At 41.4% G+C, this 18,749-nt stretch overlaps 1 protein-coding gene across 1 annotated transcript in view; it reads left to right on the forward strand.

Moving 5' to 3' along the window:
* Nucleotides 1-6,660, forward strand: part of COL9A2 (collagen type IX alpha 2 chain) — an 89,427-nt gene extending 82,767 nt beyond the window's left edge. Inside the window, exons 26-32 of the mRNA XM_077296069.1 lie at nucleotides 343-387; nucleotides 2,539-2,571; nucleotides 2,664-2,810; nucleotides 2,995-3,049; nucleotides 4,479-4,667; nucleotides 5,102-5,179; nucleotides 5,373-6,660. Of these exons, the coding sequence (XP_077152184.1) occupies nucleotides 343-387; nucleotides 2,539-2,571; nucleotides 2,664-2,810; nucleotides 2,995-3,049; nucleotides 4,479-4,667; nucleotides 5,102-5,179; nucleotides 5,373-5,569 (744 nt within the window). The 3' untranslated portion in view covers nucleotides 5,570-6,660. The remainder of the gene's footprint in view (nucleotides 1-342; nucleotides 388-2,538; nucleotides 2,572-2,663; nucleotides 2,811-2,994; nucleotides 3,050-4,478; nucleotides 4,668-5,101; nucleotides 5,180-5,372) is intronic.
* Nucleotides 6,661-18,749: the final 12,089 nt, after the last annotated feature.

An 18,749-nucleotide genomic window follows, 5' to 3' on the forward strand; every position in this document is an offset into this window, starting at 1 on the left:
GGTTTTTTTTTAAATGTAATTATGTGTCTGGTTCACTGTTTATATGTAGTACTTAGGCTGGTTTCACATATTCGTGACACGGGCCATGTTCAGATTGCAAAACCTGACCTGACTGCCTGTCTTCTGACCCAAGGTAATTGCCTCATGTTTGCCTATGAGGCAGTTCGCTCGGGTGAGGAGACCTGCCAGTCTGGCTGAGTCTTATGAATCGAACATACTCCATGTTTGTCAGATGTGTGAATACAACCTTATGCACATATTGCACCATGCACACATTCCATAATTATTTTCTTCTCCCTTGTTAATGTTCACAGTTGCCAATAAAATGATGTATGTTTTTAGGGAGATCCCGGAGTTGCAGGATTAGCTGGTGACAAGGGAGAGAAGGTGAGTGAATCTTCTGCATCAGGGTTAGACAAAGTTTTCACATTTCTTTGTCCTTGTTACTTGCTAATGAAGCAGAGCAGGGTTTTCAAGGCTTAGTCAAGACAAATCAGTAGGTTTATTGACCTATGTAAGGCCACTATCAAGCCTGCTGTATCCTTCTTACTTAGCTTTGCTACATTACACAAACTCAACTTTGCTACATCTTTAGTGTTTTCATCACACATTACTGACTGACTGTGCGGAGCATTCAAAAGACAAAATATCTTATGAAATATAAATATATAACAATGACAGCAGACCGCGGCTGATGAGACTATTACTCCCATCAGCCTACACCTGCTGCTGCTAATAGCAGTGACAGCAGTAGCGCCTGATGAGAGTGTTCAGAACCTGCCACCTGCACTATAAATAAATAAAAAATTTGGTGTGGGTTCCCCTGTATTTTCTATAAAAATCTCACAGCTGGGGGTTGTAACCTTCAGCTGTCAGCTTCAAAGCAAGGCTGGTTATCAAGAATAGAGAGGTCCCCACGCTGTTTTTTTAAATTACTGCTAGAGCTGACAGCTGGGGGGCTGGTATTCTCAGGCTGGTAAGGGTCCATTGTTATTGACCCCTCAGCCTATTAATAGCAGCCCACAGCTGTCCAGAAAAGGCACTTCTATTAGATGCACCAATTCTGGTGCTTTGCTCGGCTCTTCCCAATTGCCCTGTAGCGGTGGCAAGTGGGGTTCATATTTGTGGGGTTGATGTTACCTTTGTATTGTCAGGTGACATGAAGCCCACGGCTTAGTAATGGACAATTATCTACAAGACACCCATCCATTACTAATCCTATAGTTGTATTGTAAATACACCACCAGAATAAAGTATTTTATTAAAAATAAAACAAAACACAGTTTTCCATTTTTATGTAAAAATAATAAACACAGTTATACTCCCCTAATGCCTAATTCCACTGAATCCCTCGTCTCCTGTAATAAAACTAAAATAAAAAACAACAATATCCCTCACCTGTCCATTGTCCTGTCCCACACCGTAATCCATGTCTGGGGGATCAATAGTTTTCAACCTGGACAGTGCCAAGATGCAACTGTCCAGGCTGAGAACCACTGGTGACTGAACTGCTGCGAGCGCAGCATCATTGACCAGCAGTGACATCATCATGGTTACCACCGGTCAGTGAGGCTGGCTTCCCAGCCAGGCTGAACTGCGGTGACCTCAGCACAGTGGGAAAAAGTCAGTGATGAGGTCACCGCAGTTCAGCTCAGTGACTTCACTGTAGAGAAATTCTCACGGAAAGAGAGGGGAACACACGCCAAATTTTTTATTTATTTATAGCGCAGGCATCTGGTGATAAATACTCCCATCAGCCGCTCCTACTGTCACTGTTATTAGTGGCAGTATGTGTTGTCTGATGGGAGTAATAATCCCATTAACCGCCCCCTGCTGTCATTGTTGTCACTTGAATATAACTCTCATCATTCTCCCCAGCTCGCACTAATCGCCGGCAGAGTAGGGGAGAATGAGGAGAGCCGTCTTCAGCACCTGGCGCCGGGGTACAGCGCTTACTGAATCGCTGCTTCTCAGACACCGGGACATGTCACATGGATGATATCCCAGTGTGTCATCTGTGTGCCCGTGTGTGGGACGTTTTGTGGCCCGTTCTGATGGTAAAAAATGGACATATCAGCGTATTTTGTCCATGGATACACGATCCGTCGCAATACACTGACATGTACACAGACCCATTCATTTGAATGGGACTACGTGTGTAAGAGTCTCCGGTACGTGTGAAAACTGTCACCGCACATACTGGACACACTGACATGTGAAAGAGGCCTTAAAGTCACATGGAATGAAAGGTAAACTGTAGCAGATGCTTTTAGATATAGGTGTTGCATACGTAGAAATCGCAATAGTGGAGTCAAATACTTTTTCTAGCCACATAATATCTGGACATTATAATTAGGAGTAGAAGTTTTGGTCATATCCCTATATAGAAAAGAACATTTATTTATAAGTATAATTTTTTATAATTAATACAGCATTATGTAGGTAAACTTTCAGAACTTTCATAATATACAGTAACGACATGGGTAACATTGAACAGTGTTTTCAAATATGTCTCAAGTATATTTCTGTTGTTTTTAGGGTGACTCAGGTGAACCAGGTCCCAAGGGGCAGGTTAGTTCGTTAAGGCATTTAATGTTATTTAGTTTAATATTTTTCTTACAATGGCAGCTCATATGTTGAATGTTTTTTATGCATCTTTATAGCAAGGAGTATATGGAGAACTTGGTTATACAGGACCCACTGGAGATCCTGGGCAGCCTGGAATACAAGGCTTTGCTGGACTACCAGGACCAAGAGGACTTAATGGAGAAAGAGGTGTTCCTGGGATGCCCGGACGCCCAGGGGTTCCTGTGAGTATTATCAAAGTGTTCTTTAATGACCAGTACAATATCATCTTAAGTGATTTCTCATAAATATTAATCCGACTGTAAGGAAGCCAGACAGTCATGTCTAGGACAAGCGAATCTCAAAGTGACATCATGACTTTCACAGCATTCTGCCTGATAAGGTTCCAGTAATATTTTCTCATTTCAGGGAAGAGATGCAGGAGATCAACACATAATTGAAGTTGTGCTGAAAATGTTGCAAGGTGAGTATTACTAAAATAAGTCACATCCAAAGATCCTATAAGTGACTTTCTGCACAGATTCAGGTATACTTCAGAGTTTTGCACTATAATAATTTTCTCGTGAATCTGTAGTTACTCTTTAAAGAGATTCTGTCAGCAGATTTTTGCTACCCCATCTGAGAGCAGCATAATATAGTGGAAGAGACCCTAATTGCAGCGATGTGTCACTTACCTGGCTGCTGGCTATTATGCTGATAAAATCACGGTTTTCTCTGCTGCAGATCTACCAGTTCTCTCATTACTAACCTCTGTATAATCCACCCACACAACTGGCGCTTTCTGCCTATGCACAGTGTACACAAAAGCTGCCAATCAATGATGGGGTGGGGTAACACAGAGCCTATGAATATGGAAGACAACATGGCAGCAGGTTTAATAGTCCTCTAATGATAATCTGCTGTGGATAAAACAGTGATTTTATTAAAACTATACTAAGCAGCCCAGTACGTGACACATCGTTGGAATCAGGGTCTCTGCCTCTACATTATGCTGCCCTCAGATTAAGTAGCAAAAATTTGATGACAGCTTCCCTTTAACTAGTTCAAAACCAGGCCCTTTTCATATGTGCATGACCAGGCACATATTTTTAATTTTTATGTCTGATATTTATAGTTTTTTTTACTATATCAGGAAAAAGTAGACAAAAAAAAAGAAGAGCTTTTCTATTTATCACATTTTAAGAGTTTATTTTTATAATCATGGCAAAACACTAAAATGCATTTAAAAGTGTGTTCTCCTTCCTGTTGTAATTATTTTTATTTTTGGACACTTTTTTCAGACTGGCAGTGGCTTTTTTTTAACTTTGTTTCATTTATTTTTTTCTGCTTTCTTAGTTATTATTCATAACCATTGTGCCCCCCATCTACTATGTGATACAATGTCTTTTAAGATCAATTCAACATTTAAATATTTTTTTATTGCTGATTTCCCCTGTTACTGGGGCTGGCATATTATCCAGCAAGTTGACCTTCAATTTCCTGTCTACTATTTTCTCTACCGTTAGTGCAGAATTGATGATTCAGAATCTTCAATAGTATTTCTGATAGAATCTGTCCATGATCATGTATGCATTTGCATGCTTTTTAGGCTTCATAAAAACACTGACATTTTTACTTTATAAAAATGACAGTTTTCATTTTGTTTTTTATTTCATTTTTTTGATAAGTTATACATACTAATAGGGAATATGTAGGTGAGTAATGAAATCTAAGTGCATAGTAGGCACAATTTCTTGTCACGGTTTTTAGCATAGATTTTGTCTTGTTTCTAGTATTGATATTCAGTAACATAACATTTAATTATCAAGAATGATTGATGTCACTTCACCTGGAGGTAGACGTAGGGGATAAGACAATATTGTGTGTTATTTAAGCAACTTTTTTGTCCATAGAACAACTATCAGCAGTAGCCGTCAGTGCTAAGAGAGCAGCCCTTGGTGGAGCTGGCGTTATGGGACCCCCTGGACCTCCAGGCCCACCAGGCCCACCTGGAGAACAAGGGCCACATGGACCACATGGGCCTCGGGGTATCCCTGGAATTTTTGGAGTTATGGGCCAAATTGGAAATACAGGACCCAAAGGTTTGTAAAGTTGTGTACCTAGAATTGGCAAAACAATACAAAAATATAGAAAATATATGTTTTCAAGATAAGTGTTCTAATTAAATGAATTTATGGTAAGATAGAACATGTTTTCTAATAAACAAATTATAGTAATTTAATGTTCATAAATTAATCTTTGTAGATTTGTATTGTTGTCCCTGATGCTAACAAAGAAGCAATAAAGTTGAGTGAGCAGATATTCTCTAGAGAAGCTGTTTTTTGTTTGCATAGTCTGGTTATTCCTGCAGGATAAATAATAATAATGTGCAATTTTCACTTCTTCAATTTGCATTTGCACCAGAGCTACTAGTAGGAAATCGCTCTGGAAAACCTAATCAGTTACAGTTCAGATATGTAATATAGAGAAATTACTATATTTGCATAATAGTAAAGACTTTTCTGAATTGTTCCAGGTAAGCGAGGAGAAAAGGGAGACCGGGGAGAACAGGGCCGTGGCCACCAAGGTCTTCCTGGACCTCATGGAATTACAGGTGAGACTGGTACAGATGTTGTCTGGCCTGATTATACTATGATTATTCTGCAACCTTCTTTTCGGACAAAATTTGAATCTCATCCAACAAGCTAGACCTCATAGGGTTATGCTACATTTATAAGCAGCAATTCTTTGGAATGAAGACGGGAGATGTTTAATACCAGATTAATAGATAATTCTCTCTTTCTCAGGTCTTCCTGGCATTCCTGGTTATGCAATTGATGGAAAAGATGGAGAAAGAGGCCCAGAAGGTGCTGCAGGCCAACCTGGTAGACCTGGCTTGCCTGGACCACCAGGTCTGACAGGATTTTGTGAAGCAGCAGCATGTTTGGCAGCATCCGCATATGCTCCCGCCTCTCTAACTGAACCTGGCGCCATCAAAGGTTAATGATAATACTGTTCTTTTAAAGTATTTCCCAGGACTTAAGAGAGAAACTGAAAATTGACATCATATGGAGGCAATTTCCTGCTGGATGGACCCACACCCCAAATAAACCATCCCAATGGGTCCTTACAAGCAGAGAGGAGGTTTTTGTGAGCAACATAACTATTAACTTTGGGAGGAACAGATGACAATTTCTAGAAGTCATTATAATTATTCAGTGACCATGTACTATCGACCACTTTCCTCCTAAACACTGACCTCAACACTTTCCTTTCTTTTCCACATTCTTTTGATAAGTGAAGATGTGTCTGACTTCAATTATGGCTTTGGAAGATGTATATTCACCGAGTCATGCCCACCACCGGACATAGAATGCAATGTATGTTTGTTTCCGATACTGCAGACCTCAATGAAGCCATAGTGCACCCTTGTATTTTCCCACTCCACTAAAGGGCGTTAAGAAATGTCTTAATCATAATTGTCAATGTACAATGGTTTTGAAGCTGAAAAAAAAATGTTATTTAAGTCATGATGGGTTTTGCTTTATTTCTGTGATTTTTCATTTAGCACTATGTTTTGTAAATGAGCTGACACAGACAGGCAAGTTATAGTCACCATCATTTATTCAGGGAGTATAAGTCAAAATGTGGTTTATTTCAGGAGTGGTTTATGCTGTTTTTACAGTCTGGACACCTGTTATGGTAGCAATCACCTATCCGCTAAATTCAGGTGATGTCTAGAAAGTAAAGATCTGTATCAGAGGACCAAGCTTACCTGCATTAGTATGTGCAAGCACTTAACTAACATTATGAGAATGACCTCCTGGACACTGTAATATCAGACCACCCTTAGTACTTATTTAGTCCAATTTGCAAGTAGTGGGTAATATCTACGAAATTAAATAACCAACAGTGGAGCATAGAGGGATACTAGTGCATAATAAAAAAGTGCAATATCCACAGTCACAATTTTTGGACACATTAAGTTGAATTGGTTACTTTGGGGCGCTACACCATTGATGCACCAGTATTAGAGAAAAATATTTAGATTTCAGAGTCTTCAGTGGTTGATACCTTTTAATGGCTAACTGAAAAGATGGTAACAAATTGCAAGCTTTCCAGACTACTCAGGTCTCTTCATCAGGCATAGTGAAGCACAAAATCTGAAGAATCACATATTTATGCACAATAGGATACAGGAATAATGCAATTGATAAGACAGGTGACGTGAAATAGAACTATCATTATGGGAGAAGGATAAACAGTGTTGGACATAAATATTGGAACAGTTCATAGATGAGGAGTGTGAAAGTTTTATTGTCCTGTGATTGGAGTCTGATTCTGTGTTATGATGCCCCCAATGGTCTAAGGAGCAAATTCCTTAGTTGATGTAGAAAGATGTGGCACATTCATTCCTGTATGTGTCTCATTAATTTTTGTCTTTCTATGTCAACTAAAGAATTTGTTCCTCAGACCATTTTGGGGGCATCACAACACAGAACCAGACCCCAATCACAGGACAATAAAAATGTCACACTCCTTATCTATGAACTGTTCCAATATTTACGGCCAACACTGCTTATCCCTCTCCCATAATGACAGTTCTGCTTCACGTCACTTGTCTTATCTATTGCATTATTTCTGTGCTGTGTTGTGTATAAATATGTGACTCTACAGATGCTGTATTAGTCTATGCCTGACCTGAGTAGTCCTGAAAGCTCGCTATTTATTACCATCTTTTCAGTGAGCCATTGAAAGGTATCAACCACTGAGGACTCCCAAATCTAAATATTTTTCTATCTAATGGCTAACACGGTACAAAGATATATTTCTTTTCTGTACCAGTATTAGAGATTCTTCCATTGTGAGGAAGCTTAGCATATTTTCAGAATTGTGAATTATATATTTCCTGAGAGTAACTAATGTGATATGTCTTCTGTTGAGATTTGTTCTTCATGAGATAATATTACAGGCACAGAATCTTAACTTTTGTGCTTATATGCTAATTTCTGACTTTGTGAAGCATGGCTGTTTAGTCTTCTAGCAGGATTTGTGCATGTCTTGTTATGTATGTATCTGTGTTTTCTTTTGTATGTGTGTGCTATGTTCTGTATCAGCTGTCTCCTGTATGTGTTATGTGTATTACTTTTATCTGTTCTTATGACATTTTTGTCCCTGTCTTTGTGTCTACAGAGTAATGTATTACAGTGGTTACATGTTTCTTTGTGCTACATGTTTCTTTTGTATGTCTGTTGTCCTCTTGAGTTTTTCATGTCTGGACTTGCTTTCATGTCTACTGGTCCTTGTGTTTTTTATGTGCTTTAGTTTGCTTCTAGGTGTGTGTTTCCTGTCGTATTGTCACAATTCCGTGCCTTTTTTGTTATATGCCTTTTGGAAAATGTGGCGTACGTACTGTATTTGGTGTATAAAGTCGCTTGAAATCTTCTGCTTTTCCTCTTTTTTTGTTGTGCAGTGTTTTTGTACTCTACTAGGAGGCGCTTAGGTTTTTATTCATTCTGCTTGGCATCTTCCCCCATGTTGACTGTCTTTCCCATGCCATAATGTCTGTGCCTATACATTAACTCTATATAGTGTATGCAAATTCGCTTAATGTCATTATATATGTGAATTACATGCCTCATGTGTCGCTGTAATATTATAATGTGAAATAATCATTCAGAAGAAGGCAATCAATCTGTAAATATATGGCATGTGCCAAAGTAGATTTTACCGATATACTGTAAAAACCAAATAGTAAGGGGTGGCTGTGTCCCAGTTTGCAGTGAGATGAAATGGAGGTGCTTCGTGAACTTGTGTCTGTGTATTAGAAATAAATGAAACTGTATGTCTTCAAGGATGTGATAAGATGTGGGAGGTCAGGCCCCTGAAGTCTGTGTTTTAGGAGGTCAAAGCTAAATGTTCTTCATTAGGCCCTATTGTCATTAAAACATATTTTATTAGAAATGTCTTTTTTCTTCTGCAATCTACACATTTTTGCAAATTTACCTCACCATTTCTATTCCCTTTATTAGTTCTTGCAAAGAATTTATAGAAAGACACCATTGATAACGTTCATCTTTGTTAAACTGTAATTTAAGTGTGCTTGTATTTTATCTCCAATTCACAATAATTAAAGAGAACCTGTTACATTAAAAAAAGTCTTAGCATTTTATAGAGCAGGTGGAGACGAAAAGATTGATATTTAGTATATCTTGATAGTTTTATGGGTTAATATTCTTCATAATTGGTATATTATTCTTTAAGTCTTCTGCACTTTCTATGGTCAAGATTCCAGTGAGTGGTCCTGCTCAGGAACCATCAACCTGCATGAATAAGCCTACAGAGATATAGCACTTAGACACTATGTAGGACCACCCACTGGACTCCTGATCATAGAGCAGAGAACTAGAGCAATAAATTAGAAGTTATACAGAATCTTTACTCACAAAAGCTATTTTTAAATCTTCACATTTCCTCCTTTCTATAACATGATATCTGCAGTTTGGACTGCAGGTTTAACATGACAGGTTCCCTTTAAACTGTCCTTAGTTGTGTGGTTGTACTATGTTATGCCACCAAGACCTTATTTTATTGTTCCTCTAAATGTAAATCTATGTAAATGATTATTTTATAAATAACTGAAAGAATAAGTTTTGCGCAAACAAAGAATAAAGCAAGTTGGGGTGTATTTTTTTTCTGCGATTGCTGTGGGTTGTGCTTTTAAGCGTAATGCGAAATCAGAAATGTGTGTCCTATTGTGAAAAAGGCTGCTGCTTTCCCCCATCATAAGCTCTTCTTGTTCAGGACAAACCCACCTCAGGTTCATCCAAAACGTGCTATTAGGTGTATCTAAATCCTTTAACGGCAAAAACAGAATTTTTACAATGGAAAAACATCTAAAAGATTTATTGTCTTGCACCACAGGGACCATATACATCCTATAATGCTAATGTATTTGGTCCCTAAACATTCACACACAATGTCTATGGGCTATGTCCGGTACTGCTGCTCAGCTACATCTTCAACCCCAATTCCCCAAAAAAGTATCACTGTGTAAAGAAAACAAGAATGCAGTGACTTGGAAATTTCTTGTAGCCGTAGATTATTCATAACAGAACCCGTGTCAGAAGACGAACGTTAGATATTTTCCATTTCATTTGAAAAAATATATATATTTAGAAATGCAGCAGCACATCCCAAAACATTAGAACATGGTGAACAAAAAGGAAGTGGTCAATTTTCAACTATGTCACATGACTGTGTTTAACCCCTTGACGGAGCCAATTTGCAGCTTAATGACCAGGCCAATTTTTACAATTCTGACCACTGTCACTTTATGAGGTTATAACTCTGGAACGGATCGAAACGGAAATATGTCAAAAAAGTTTAAAATTTCACAATTTTCAAACTTCAAATTTTTACGCCCTTAAATCAGAGAGATATGTCACATAAAATAGTTAATAAATAATATTTCCCACATGTCCACATTACATCAGCACAATTTTGGAAACAAAAATTTTTTTTGTTAGGAAGTTATAAGGGTTAGAAGTTGACCAGTGATTTCTCATTTGTACAACAAAATTCACAAAACCATTTTTTTAGGGAACATCTCACATTTAAAGTCACTTTGAGGGGTGTACATGACAGAAAATACCCCAAAGTGACACCATTCTAAAAACTGCACACCTCAATGTGCTAAAAAAACATTCAAAAAGTTTATTAACCCTTTACGTGCTTCACAGGAACTGAATCAATATGGAAGGAAAAAATTAACATTTCACTTTTTTTACAAGCATTTTATTCAGAACCAATTGTTTTTATTTTCTCAAGTACAAAAAGAGAAAATGAACCACAAAATTTGTTGTGCAATTTCTCCTGAATACGCCGATACCCAATATGTGGGGGTAAACCAATGTTTGGGTGCACGGCAGAGCTTGGAAGAGAAGGAGAACCGTTTGACTTTTTTCAATGCAGAATTGGCTGGAATTGAGATCGGACGCCATGTCGCGATTGGAGAGCCCCTGATGTGCCTAAACAGTGGAAACTCCCCACAAGTGACACCATTTTGGAAACTAGACCCCTTAAGGAACTTTTCTAGATGTGTGGTGAGCACTTTGATCCCCCAAGTGCTTCACAGAAGAAAAATAAGGCTATGTGCACACGGTGCCGATTGTATGCGTTTTTGCTACGATTTTTCGACCCCAAAACATGGCAAAAATGCTGCGAAAACACATACACAACACATTGAATTCAATGGGATTCCGCATTGCTGTGCTAATGCTGCGTATTTTTCCACGGCAGAATCGTATCGCGGAAAAATGCGCAGCATGCTCATTCTTTGTGCGGAATCGTGGCGATTCCGCACACATAGCAATGCATTGATCCTCTTACTTTCCGCATGGGGCTATGCCCACCATGCGCAAAGTAAGTGGATCATGTGCGGATGGTACCCGGGTGTGGAGGAGAGGAGACCCTCCTCCAGGCCCTGGGTACCATATCCCTGTAAAAAAAAACAATTAAAATAAAAAATAGCTATATACTCACCTTCTGGCGGCCCCCGGATCCAGCCCAGGCCTTAGCGATGCTCCTGGCAGCTCCCGTTCCCAGTGATGCTTTGCGACAATGACCTGTGATGACGTAGCGGTCTCACGTGATGCTACGTCATGTGGGGTCATTGTCGCGAAGCATCACTGGGAACGGGAGTTGCCAGGAGCATCGGGAGAATCGGGAAGGCTGCGGGGGCCACCAGAAGGTGAGAATATCACGATTTTTTTAAAAATCATTTTTAACATTATATCTTTTTACTATTGATGCTGCATAGGCAGCATCAATAGTAAAAAGTTGATCACACTTGTCAAACGTTATGTTTGACAAGTATGACCAACCTGTCATTCAGTTTTCCAAGCAATTCTACAGATCGCTTCAAAAACGCTAGCATTCTGCAAGCTAATTACGCTTGCAAAACGCTAGTGTTTAGCGGGAAAATGCATGTCAATTCCTTATGCGTTTTACCCACGACTGTGAGTTGCGGAATTGGCCCTGAAATTTCCGCTGCAATTCAGCAATGTGTGCACATAGTCTTTAAAAAAAAATTTTTTCCACAAAAATGATCTTTTATTCCCCAAATTATTATTTTCACAAGAGTAACAGAAGAAATTAGACCCCGAAAGTTGTTGTGCAATTTGTCCTGAGTACGCTGCTACCCAATATGTGGGGGTAAACCACTGTTTGGGCTTATGGCAGAGCTCGGAAGGGAAGGAGCGCCGTTTTGACTTTTTCAATGCAGAATTGGATGGAATTGAGATCAGATGCCATGTCGTGTTTGGAGAGCCCCTGATGTGCCTGAACAGTGGAAACCCCCCACAACTGACACCATTTTGGAAACCAGACCCCTAAAGGAACTTATCTAGATGTGTGGTGAGCACTTTGAACCCCCAAGTGCTTCACAGAAGTTTATAATGTAGTGCCGTGAAAATAATAAATCATATTTTTTCCACAAAAATCATCTATTCGACCCCAAATTTTTATTTTCACAAGGGTAACAGGAGAAATTAGACTACCAAAGTTGTTGTGCACTTTGTCCTGAGTACGCGGATGGGGGTAAACCACTGTTTGGGCGCATGGTAGATCTCAGAAGGGAAGGAGCGCCGTTTGACTTTTTCAATGCAGAATGGGCTAGAATTGAGATCAGACGCCATGTCACGTTCAGAGAGCCCCTGATGTGCCTAAACGGTGGAACCCCCCCAAAAGTGACACCATTTTGGAAACTAGATCCCATAAGGAACTTATCTAGATGTGTGGTGAGCACAGAGCCCCTGATATGCTGAAACAGTAGAAACCCCCCACAAGTGACCCCATTTTGGAACCTAGACCCCCCATTGAACTTATCCAGATGTGTGATGAGCACTTTGAATTCCCAAGAGCTTCATAGAAGTTTATAACGCAGAGCCTTGAAAATAAAAAATCATTTTTTTCCACAAAAATGATTTTTTAGCCTGCATTTTTTATTTTCCCAAGGGTAACAGGAGAAATTGTTGTCCAATTTGTTCTGAGTACGCTGATGCCCCACTCTTTGGGTGCACAGCAGAGCTCAGAAGGGAAGGAGCACCATTTGACTTTTTGAACGCAAAATTGGCTGAAATCAATGGTGGCGCCATGTCGCATTTGGAGACCCCCTGATGTACCTAAACAGTGGAAACCCCCCACTTCTAACTCCAACCTAACCCCAACACACCCCTAACCCTAATCCCCACCCTAACCATAACTCTAATCACAACCCTAACCCCAACACACCCCTAACCCTAATCCCAACCCTAACCATAACCCTAACCCCAACACACCCTTAACCCTAATCCCAACCCTAACATAACCCTAATAACAACCCTAATCCCAACACCTCTAACCCTAATCTCAACCCTAACCATAACCCTAACCACAAACCTAACCCTAATCCTAACCCTAACCATAATCTCAACCCTAATCCCAACCCTAACCCTAATCCCAACCCTAACTCTACGCCAAACCCTAAGCCCAACTCTAACCCTAATCCCAACCTTAACCCTAATCCCAACCCTAACCTAATCCCAACCCTAACCCTAATCCCAACTCAAACCCTAACTTTAGCCCCAAACCTAAGGGCATGTTTCCATGGGGTGTAATCTCTGTTCTTTGGATGCAGCGGATATCCTGCTCCGCCCAAAGCGCCACCCCCTGTTGTACGTGAGGTGGTTCCGGATGTGTTTATTGAACATATGCGGAATCACCGCATCATATTCATAGACTGGGTTATTTATCTTGAGGAGATGGAGCGTCTCCGCACTATAAATAGACATGCTGCAGTCAGGAAAGATGCGCTGCATATCCGGTTACCCAAGGCCGCCGGATGTGGCCCTGCACACATAGTGGATACAGGATTTCATAAAATCCCCTCCACTATGCTGTAACATTTGGACACTGCGGATTGGACGCTGTGGCTGTGTGCAGCATCCAATCCGCAGCAAATCCTGAACGAATACTTAACGTTGAAACATACCCTAACTCTAACTTTAGCCCAACTCACTCTAGCCCAACTGTAACCCTAATGGGAAAATGGAAATAAATATATTTTCTTTATTTTATTATTGTTTCCTAACTAAGGGGGTGATAAAGAAGGGGGTTATTTACAATTTTTTTTTATTTTGATCACTGTAATAGGGTCTATCACAGTGACCAAAATGAACCAATAGGAAAAATCTTCCTATTGTTGCCGGGTGCCGGCCATTTGTGCCCGCCATTTTCTTACCGGAAGAAGATGCCAGCGGCTGTGGGGAGAAGCAGGAGGATCCAGGGACACCGGGAGACACTGGTAAGTATAGGGGGGCGATCAGACACCCTATTTATCTGTCCTCTGAAGTGTGATCACATTGGAGAACAGAGAAATTAAATGGCAAATTGCTTTTTTTTGCGGTCGCCAGTATATGGCTAATACCGGCGATCGCAACCCTGGGGTCGGTAAAAACCGACCCGAATCATGTCCTCTGGGGTCTCGGCTACCCCCAACAGCTGAGACCCTGGAGAAAATATGACTCTGGGGGGGTACTATGCACTTTTTCCACAGTGCCGTTAATTACCGGACTGTGGTTTAAGCACCCTTAAGTACCGCCTTTAAAACACAGTTGCAATCCACAAATGTAAGTTAAAGTTATATCAAGTCAAGAAAAACCCATATATCAACACAATCCAGAAATAGGGATGGGCAAAACTGAACTGTAAAGTTCTGGACCCGTACTGAACACATAGTGTTCAGTCACAAGGTCCCGAACAACGGTTTCCATGGGAAACCCGTGTTACAGTTCGGGTCCAGTTCGGGTCCTGGGCCTGTAAAAGCATAAAATTAATAATAAACATTATAATTATACTTACATGTCCAGAGACGCATCCTCCTATCCCACCTTCTCCCAGCTGCATCTGCTTCCGGGGCTGCTCATTAACTTCTGGCAGTATTCACTGCACTCGGCACTCTTCGGATTTTTCCGGCAGTGTTTGTGTGGTGATGTCATTGCACGAACAGTGCTGACGCCGGCCGAAAATTGTTGAGTGTCGAGCAGTGCAGTGAATCACCCAGAAGTTAATGAGCGGCCCCAGAAGTAAATGCAGGCGGGAGACAGCGAGACAGGAAGACGTGTCGCTGGACCAGTAAGTATAATTATAATGTATATTATTCATTTTATGCTTTGTTTTACAGCCCCCCCTGTTGTGAACTATACTTCTTGGCTCCCTCTTGTGGTCTCTAGTGGTATGGCACTGGGATTGTCTTTCCCCAGCTTGGTACCTGTTGTGAAATTGGATTTTGGGCTCCCCCGGTGGCCACTGGTGGAATTGAACTTGTGTGCATCATCCCCTCTGTTCACCTGTTCCCATCAGGATGTGGGAGTCGCTATTTAACCTTGCTCCTCTGTCACTTCCATGCCGGTCAACATTGTAATCAGAAGCCTTTCTGTGCATGTTCCTGCTTCTAGACAACTCCCAGCTAAGTGGACTTTTGTCCTTGTTTGTTTTTTGCATTTTGTTCCAGTTCACAGCTTCAGTTTCGTTTCTGTGTCTGGAAAGCTCTTGTGATCTGAAATTGCCACTCTGATGTTATGAGTTAATACTAGAGTCTTAAAGTAATTTCAGGATGTGTTTTGATAGGGTTTTTAGCTGACCATGAAAGTGCCCTTTCTGTCTTCCTGCTATCTAGTAAGCGGACCTCGATTTTGCTAAACCTATTTTCATACTACGTTTGTCATTTTCATCTAAAATCACCGCCAATATATGTGGGGGCCTCTGTCTGCCTTTCGGGGAAATTTCTCTAGAGGTGAGCCAGGACTGTATTTTCCTCTGCCAGGATTAGTTAGTCCTCCGGCTGGCGCTGGGCGTCTAGGGATAAAACGCAGGCTACGCTACCCGGCTACTGTTAGTTGTGCGGCAGGTTTAGTTCATGGTCAGTTTAGTTTCCATCCTTCCAAGAGCTAGTTCTTATGTTTGCGGGGCTATGTTCTCTTGCCATTGAGAACCATAACAGTTTGACCGGCCCGCAAAGGGTTAAATTAATTGGCAGAGAAAGGAGAGAAAAAAGAAGTCTGCTGAAGATTTTTTTTTTTTTTTTTTCTCAGTTCTGAGTCTGCTTCCAATTGAATCACTTGCAAGTCTGCCTATATTGCAGCCTTTCTCTCTCTCTCTCTCCTTCTAATCCTGGAATGGCTCTGTGTTCACCTGTTTAAAATGGATATTCAGAGTTTAGCTGCAGGTTTGAATAATCTCACCACGAAAGTTCAAAATTTACAAGATTTTGTTGTTCAGGTTCCTATATCTGAACCTAGAATTCCTTTGCCTGAATTTTTCTCGGGGAATAGATCTTGCTTTCAAAATTTCAAAAATAATTGCAAGTTGTTTTTGTCCCTGAAATCTCGCTCTGCTGGAGATCCTGCTCAGCAGGTCAGGAATGTGATTTCCTTGCTCCGGGGCGACCCTCAAGATTGGGCTTTTGCATTGGCTCCAGGGGATCCTGCGTTGCTCAATGTGGATGCGTTTTTTCTGGCCTTGGGGTTGCTTTATGAGGAACCTCATTTAGAGCTTCAGGCGGAAAAAGCCTTGATGTCCCTAGCTCAGGGGCAAGATGAAGTTGAAATATATTGCCAAAAATTCCGTAAATGGTCTGTGCTTACTCAGTGGAATGAGTGCGCCCTGGCGGCGAATTTCAGAGAGGGTCTCTCTGATGCCATTAAGGATGTTATGGTGGGGTTCCCTGTGCCTGCGGGTCTGAATGAGTCCATGACAATGGCTATCCAGATCGATAGACGTCTGCGGGAGCGCAAACCTGTGCACCAGTTGGCGGTGTCTACTGAGAAGACGCCAGAGAATATGCAATGTGATAGAATTCTGTCCAGAAGCGAACGGCAGAATTTTAGACGAAAAAATGGGTTGTGCTTTTATTGTGGTGATTCAACTCATGTTATATCAGCATGCTCTAAGCGTACTAAGAAGCTTGATAAGTCAGTTTCAATTGGCACTTTTCAGTCTAAGTTTATTCTATCTGTGACCCTGATTTGTTCTTTATCATCTATTACCGCGGACGCCTATGTCGACTCTGGCGCCGCTTTGAGTCTTATGGATTGGTCCTTTGCCAAACGCTGTGGGTATGATTTAGAGCCTCTTGAAACTCCTATACCTCTGAAGGGGATTGACTCCACCCCATTGGCTACTAATAAACCACAATACTGGACACAAGTAACTATGCGAATTAATCCGGATCATCAGGAGATTATTCGCTTTCTTGTGCTGTATAACCTACATGATGTGTTGGTGCTTGGATTGCCATGGCTGCAATCTCATAACCCAGTCCTCGACTGGAAAGCTATGTCTGTGTTAAGCTGGGGATGTAAGGGGATGCATGGGGACGTACCTTTGGTTTCCATTTCATCATCTATTCCCTCTGAGATTCCTGAATTCTTGTCTGACTATCGTGATGTTTTTGAAGAACCTAAGCTTGGTTCATTACCTCCGCACCGGGAGTGCGATTGTGCCATAGATTTGATTCCGGGAGTCCTTGGAAAAGGGACATATTCGTCCTTCGTCATCTCCCTTAGGAGCCGTTTTTTTCTTTGTGTCTAAGAAAGATGGCTCTTTGAGGCCGTGTATTGATTATCGGCTTTTGAATAAAATCACGGTTAAATATCAATATCCGTTGCCACTGCTGACTGATTTGTTTGCTCGCATAAAGGGGGCCAAGTGGTTCTCTAAGATAGATCTCCGTGGGGCGTATAATTTGGTGCGAATTAAGCAGGGGGATGAGTGGAAAACCGCATTTAATACGCCCGAGGGCCACTTTGAGTATTTGGTGATGCCTTTTGGTCTTTCAAATGCCCCTTCAGTCTTTCAGTCCTTTATGCATGACATTTTCCGTGATTATTTGGATAAATTTATGATTGTGTATCTGGATGATATTCTGATTTTTTCGGATGACTGGGACTCTCATGTCCAGCAGGTCAGGAGGGTTTTTCAGGTTTTGCGGTCTAATTCCTTGTGTGTGAAGGGTTCTAAGTGCGTTTTTGGGGTGCAAAAGATTTCCTTCTTGGGATACATTTTTTCCCCCTCTTCCATCGAGATGGATCCTGTCAAGGTTCAGGCTATTTGTGATTGGACGCAACCCTCTTCTCTTAAGAGTCTTCAGAAATTTTTGGGCTTTGCTAACTTTTATCGTCGATTTATTGCTGGTTTTTCTGATGTTGTTAAACCATTGACTGATTTGACTAAGAAGGGTGCTGATGTTGCTGATTGGTCCCCTGCTGCTGTGGAGGCCTTTCGGGAGCTTAAGCGCCGCTTTTCTTCCGCCCCTGTGTTGCGTCAGCCTGATGTTGCTCTTCCTTTTCAGGTTGAGGTCGACGCTTCTGAAATCGGAGCTGGGGCGGTTTTGTCGCAGAGAAGTTCCGACTGCTCCGTGATGAAACCTTGTGCTTTTTTTTCTCGTAAATTTTCGCCCGCCGAGCGGAATTATGATATTGGGAATCGGGAGCTTTTGGCCATGAAGTGGGCTTTTGAGGAGTGGCGTCATTGGCTTGAGGGGGCTAGACATCAGGTGGTGGTATTGACCGACCACAAAAATTTAATTTATCTTGAGTCCGCCAGACGCCTGAATCCTAGACAGGCGCGCTGGTCGTTGTTTTTCTCTCGGTTTAATTTTGTGGTGTCATACCTACCGGGTTCTAAGAATGTTAAGGCGGATGCCCTTTCTAGGAGTTTTGAGCCTGACTCCCCTGGTAATTCTGAACCTACAGGTATCCTTAAGGATGGAGTGATATTGTCTGCCGTTTCTCCAGACCTGCGGCGGGCCTTGCAGGAGTTTCAGGCGGATAGACCTGATCGTTGCCCACCTGGTAGACTGTTTGTTCCTGATGATTGGACCAGTAAAGTCATTTCTGAGGTTCATTCTTCTGCGTTGGCAGGTCATCCTGGAATCTTTGGTACCAGGGATTTGGTGGCAAGGTCCTTCTGGTGGCCTTCCCTGTCACGAGATGTACGAGGCTTTGTGCAGTCTTGTGACGTTTGTGCTCGGGCCAAGCCTTGTTGTTCTCGGGCTAGTGGATTGTTGTTGCCCTTGCCTATCCCGAAGAGGCCTTGGACGCACATCTCGATGGATTTTATTTCAGATCTTCCTGTTTCTCAGA

This window comes from Ranitomeya variabilis, chromosome 3 (assembly GCF_051348905.1).
Source record: "Ranitomeya variabilis isolate aRanVar5 chromosome 3, aRanVar5.hap1, whole genome shotgun sequence".
Taxonomy (NCBI): Eukaryota; Metazoa; Chordata; class Amphibia; order Anura; family Dendrobatidae; genus Ranitomeya; species Ranitomeya variabilis.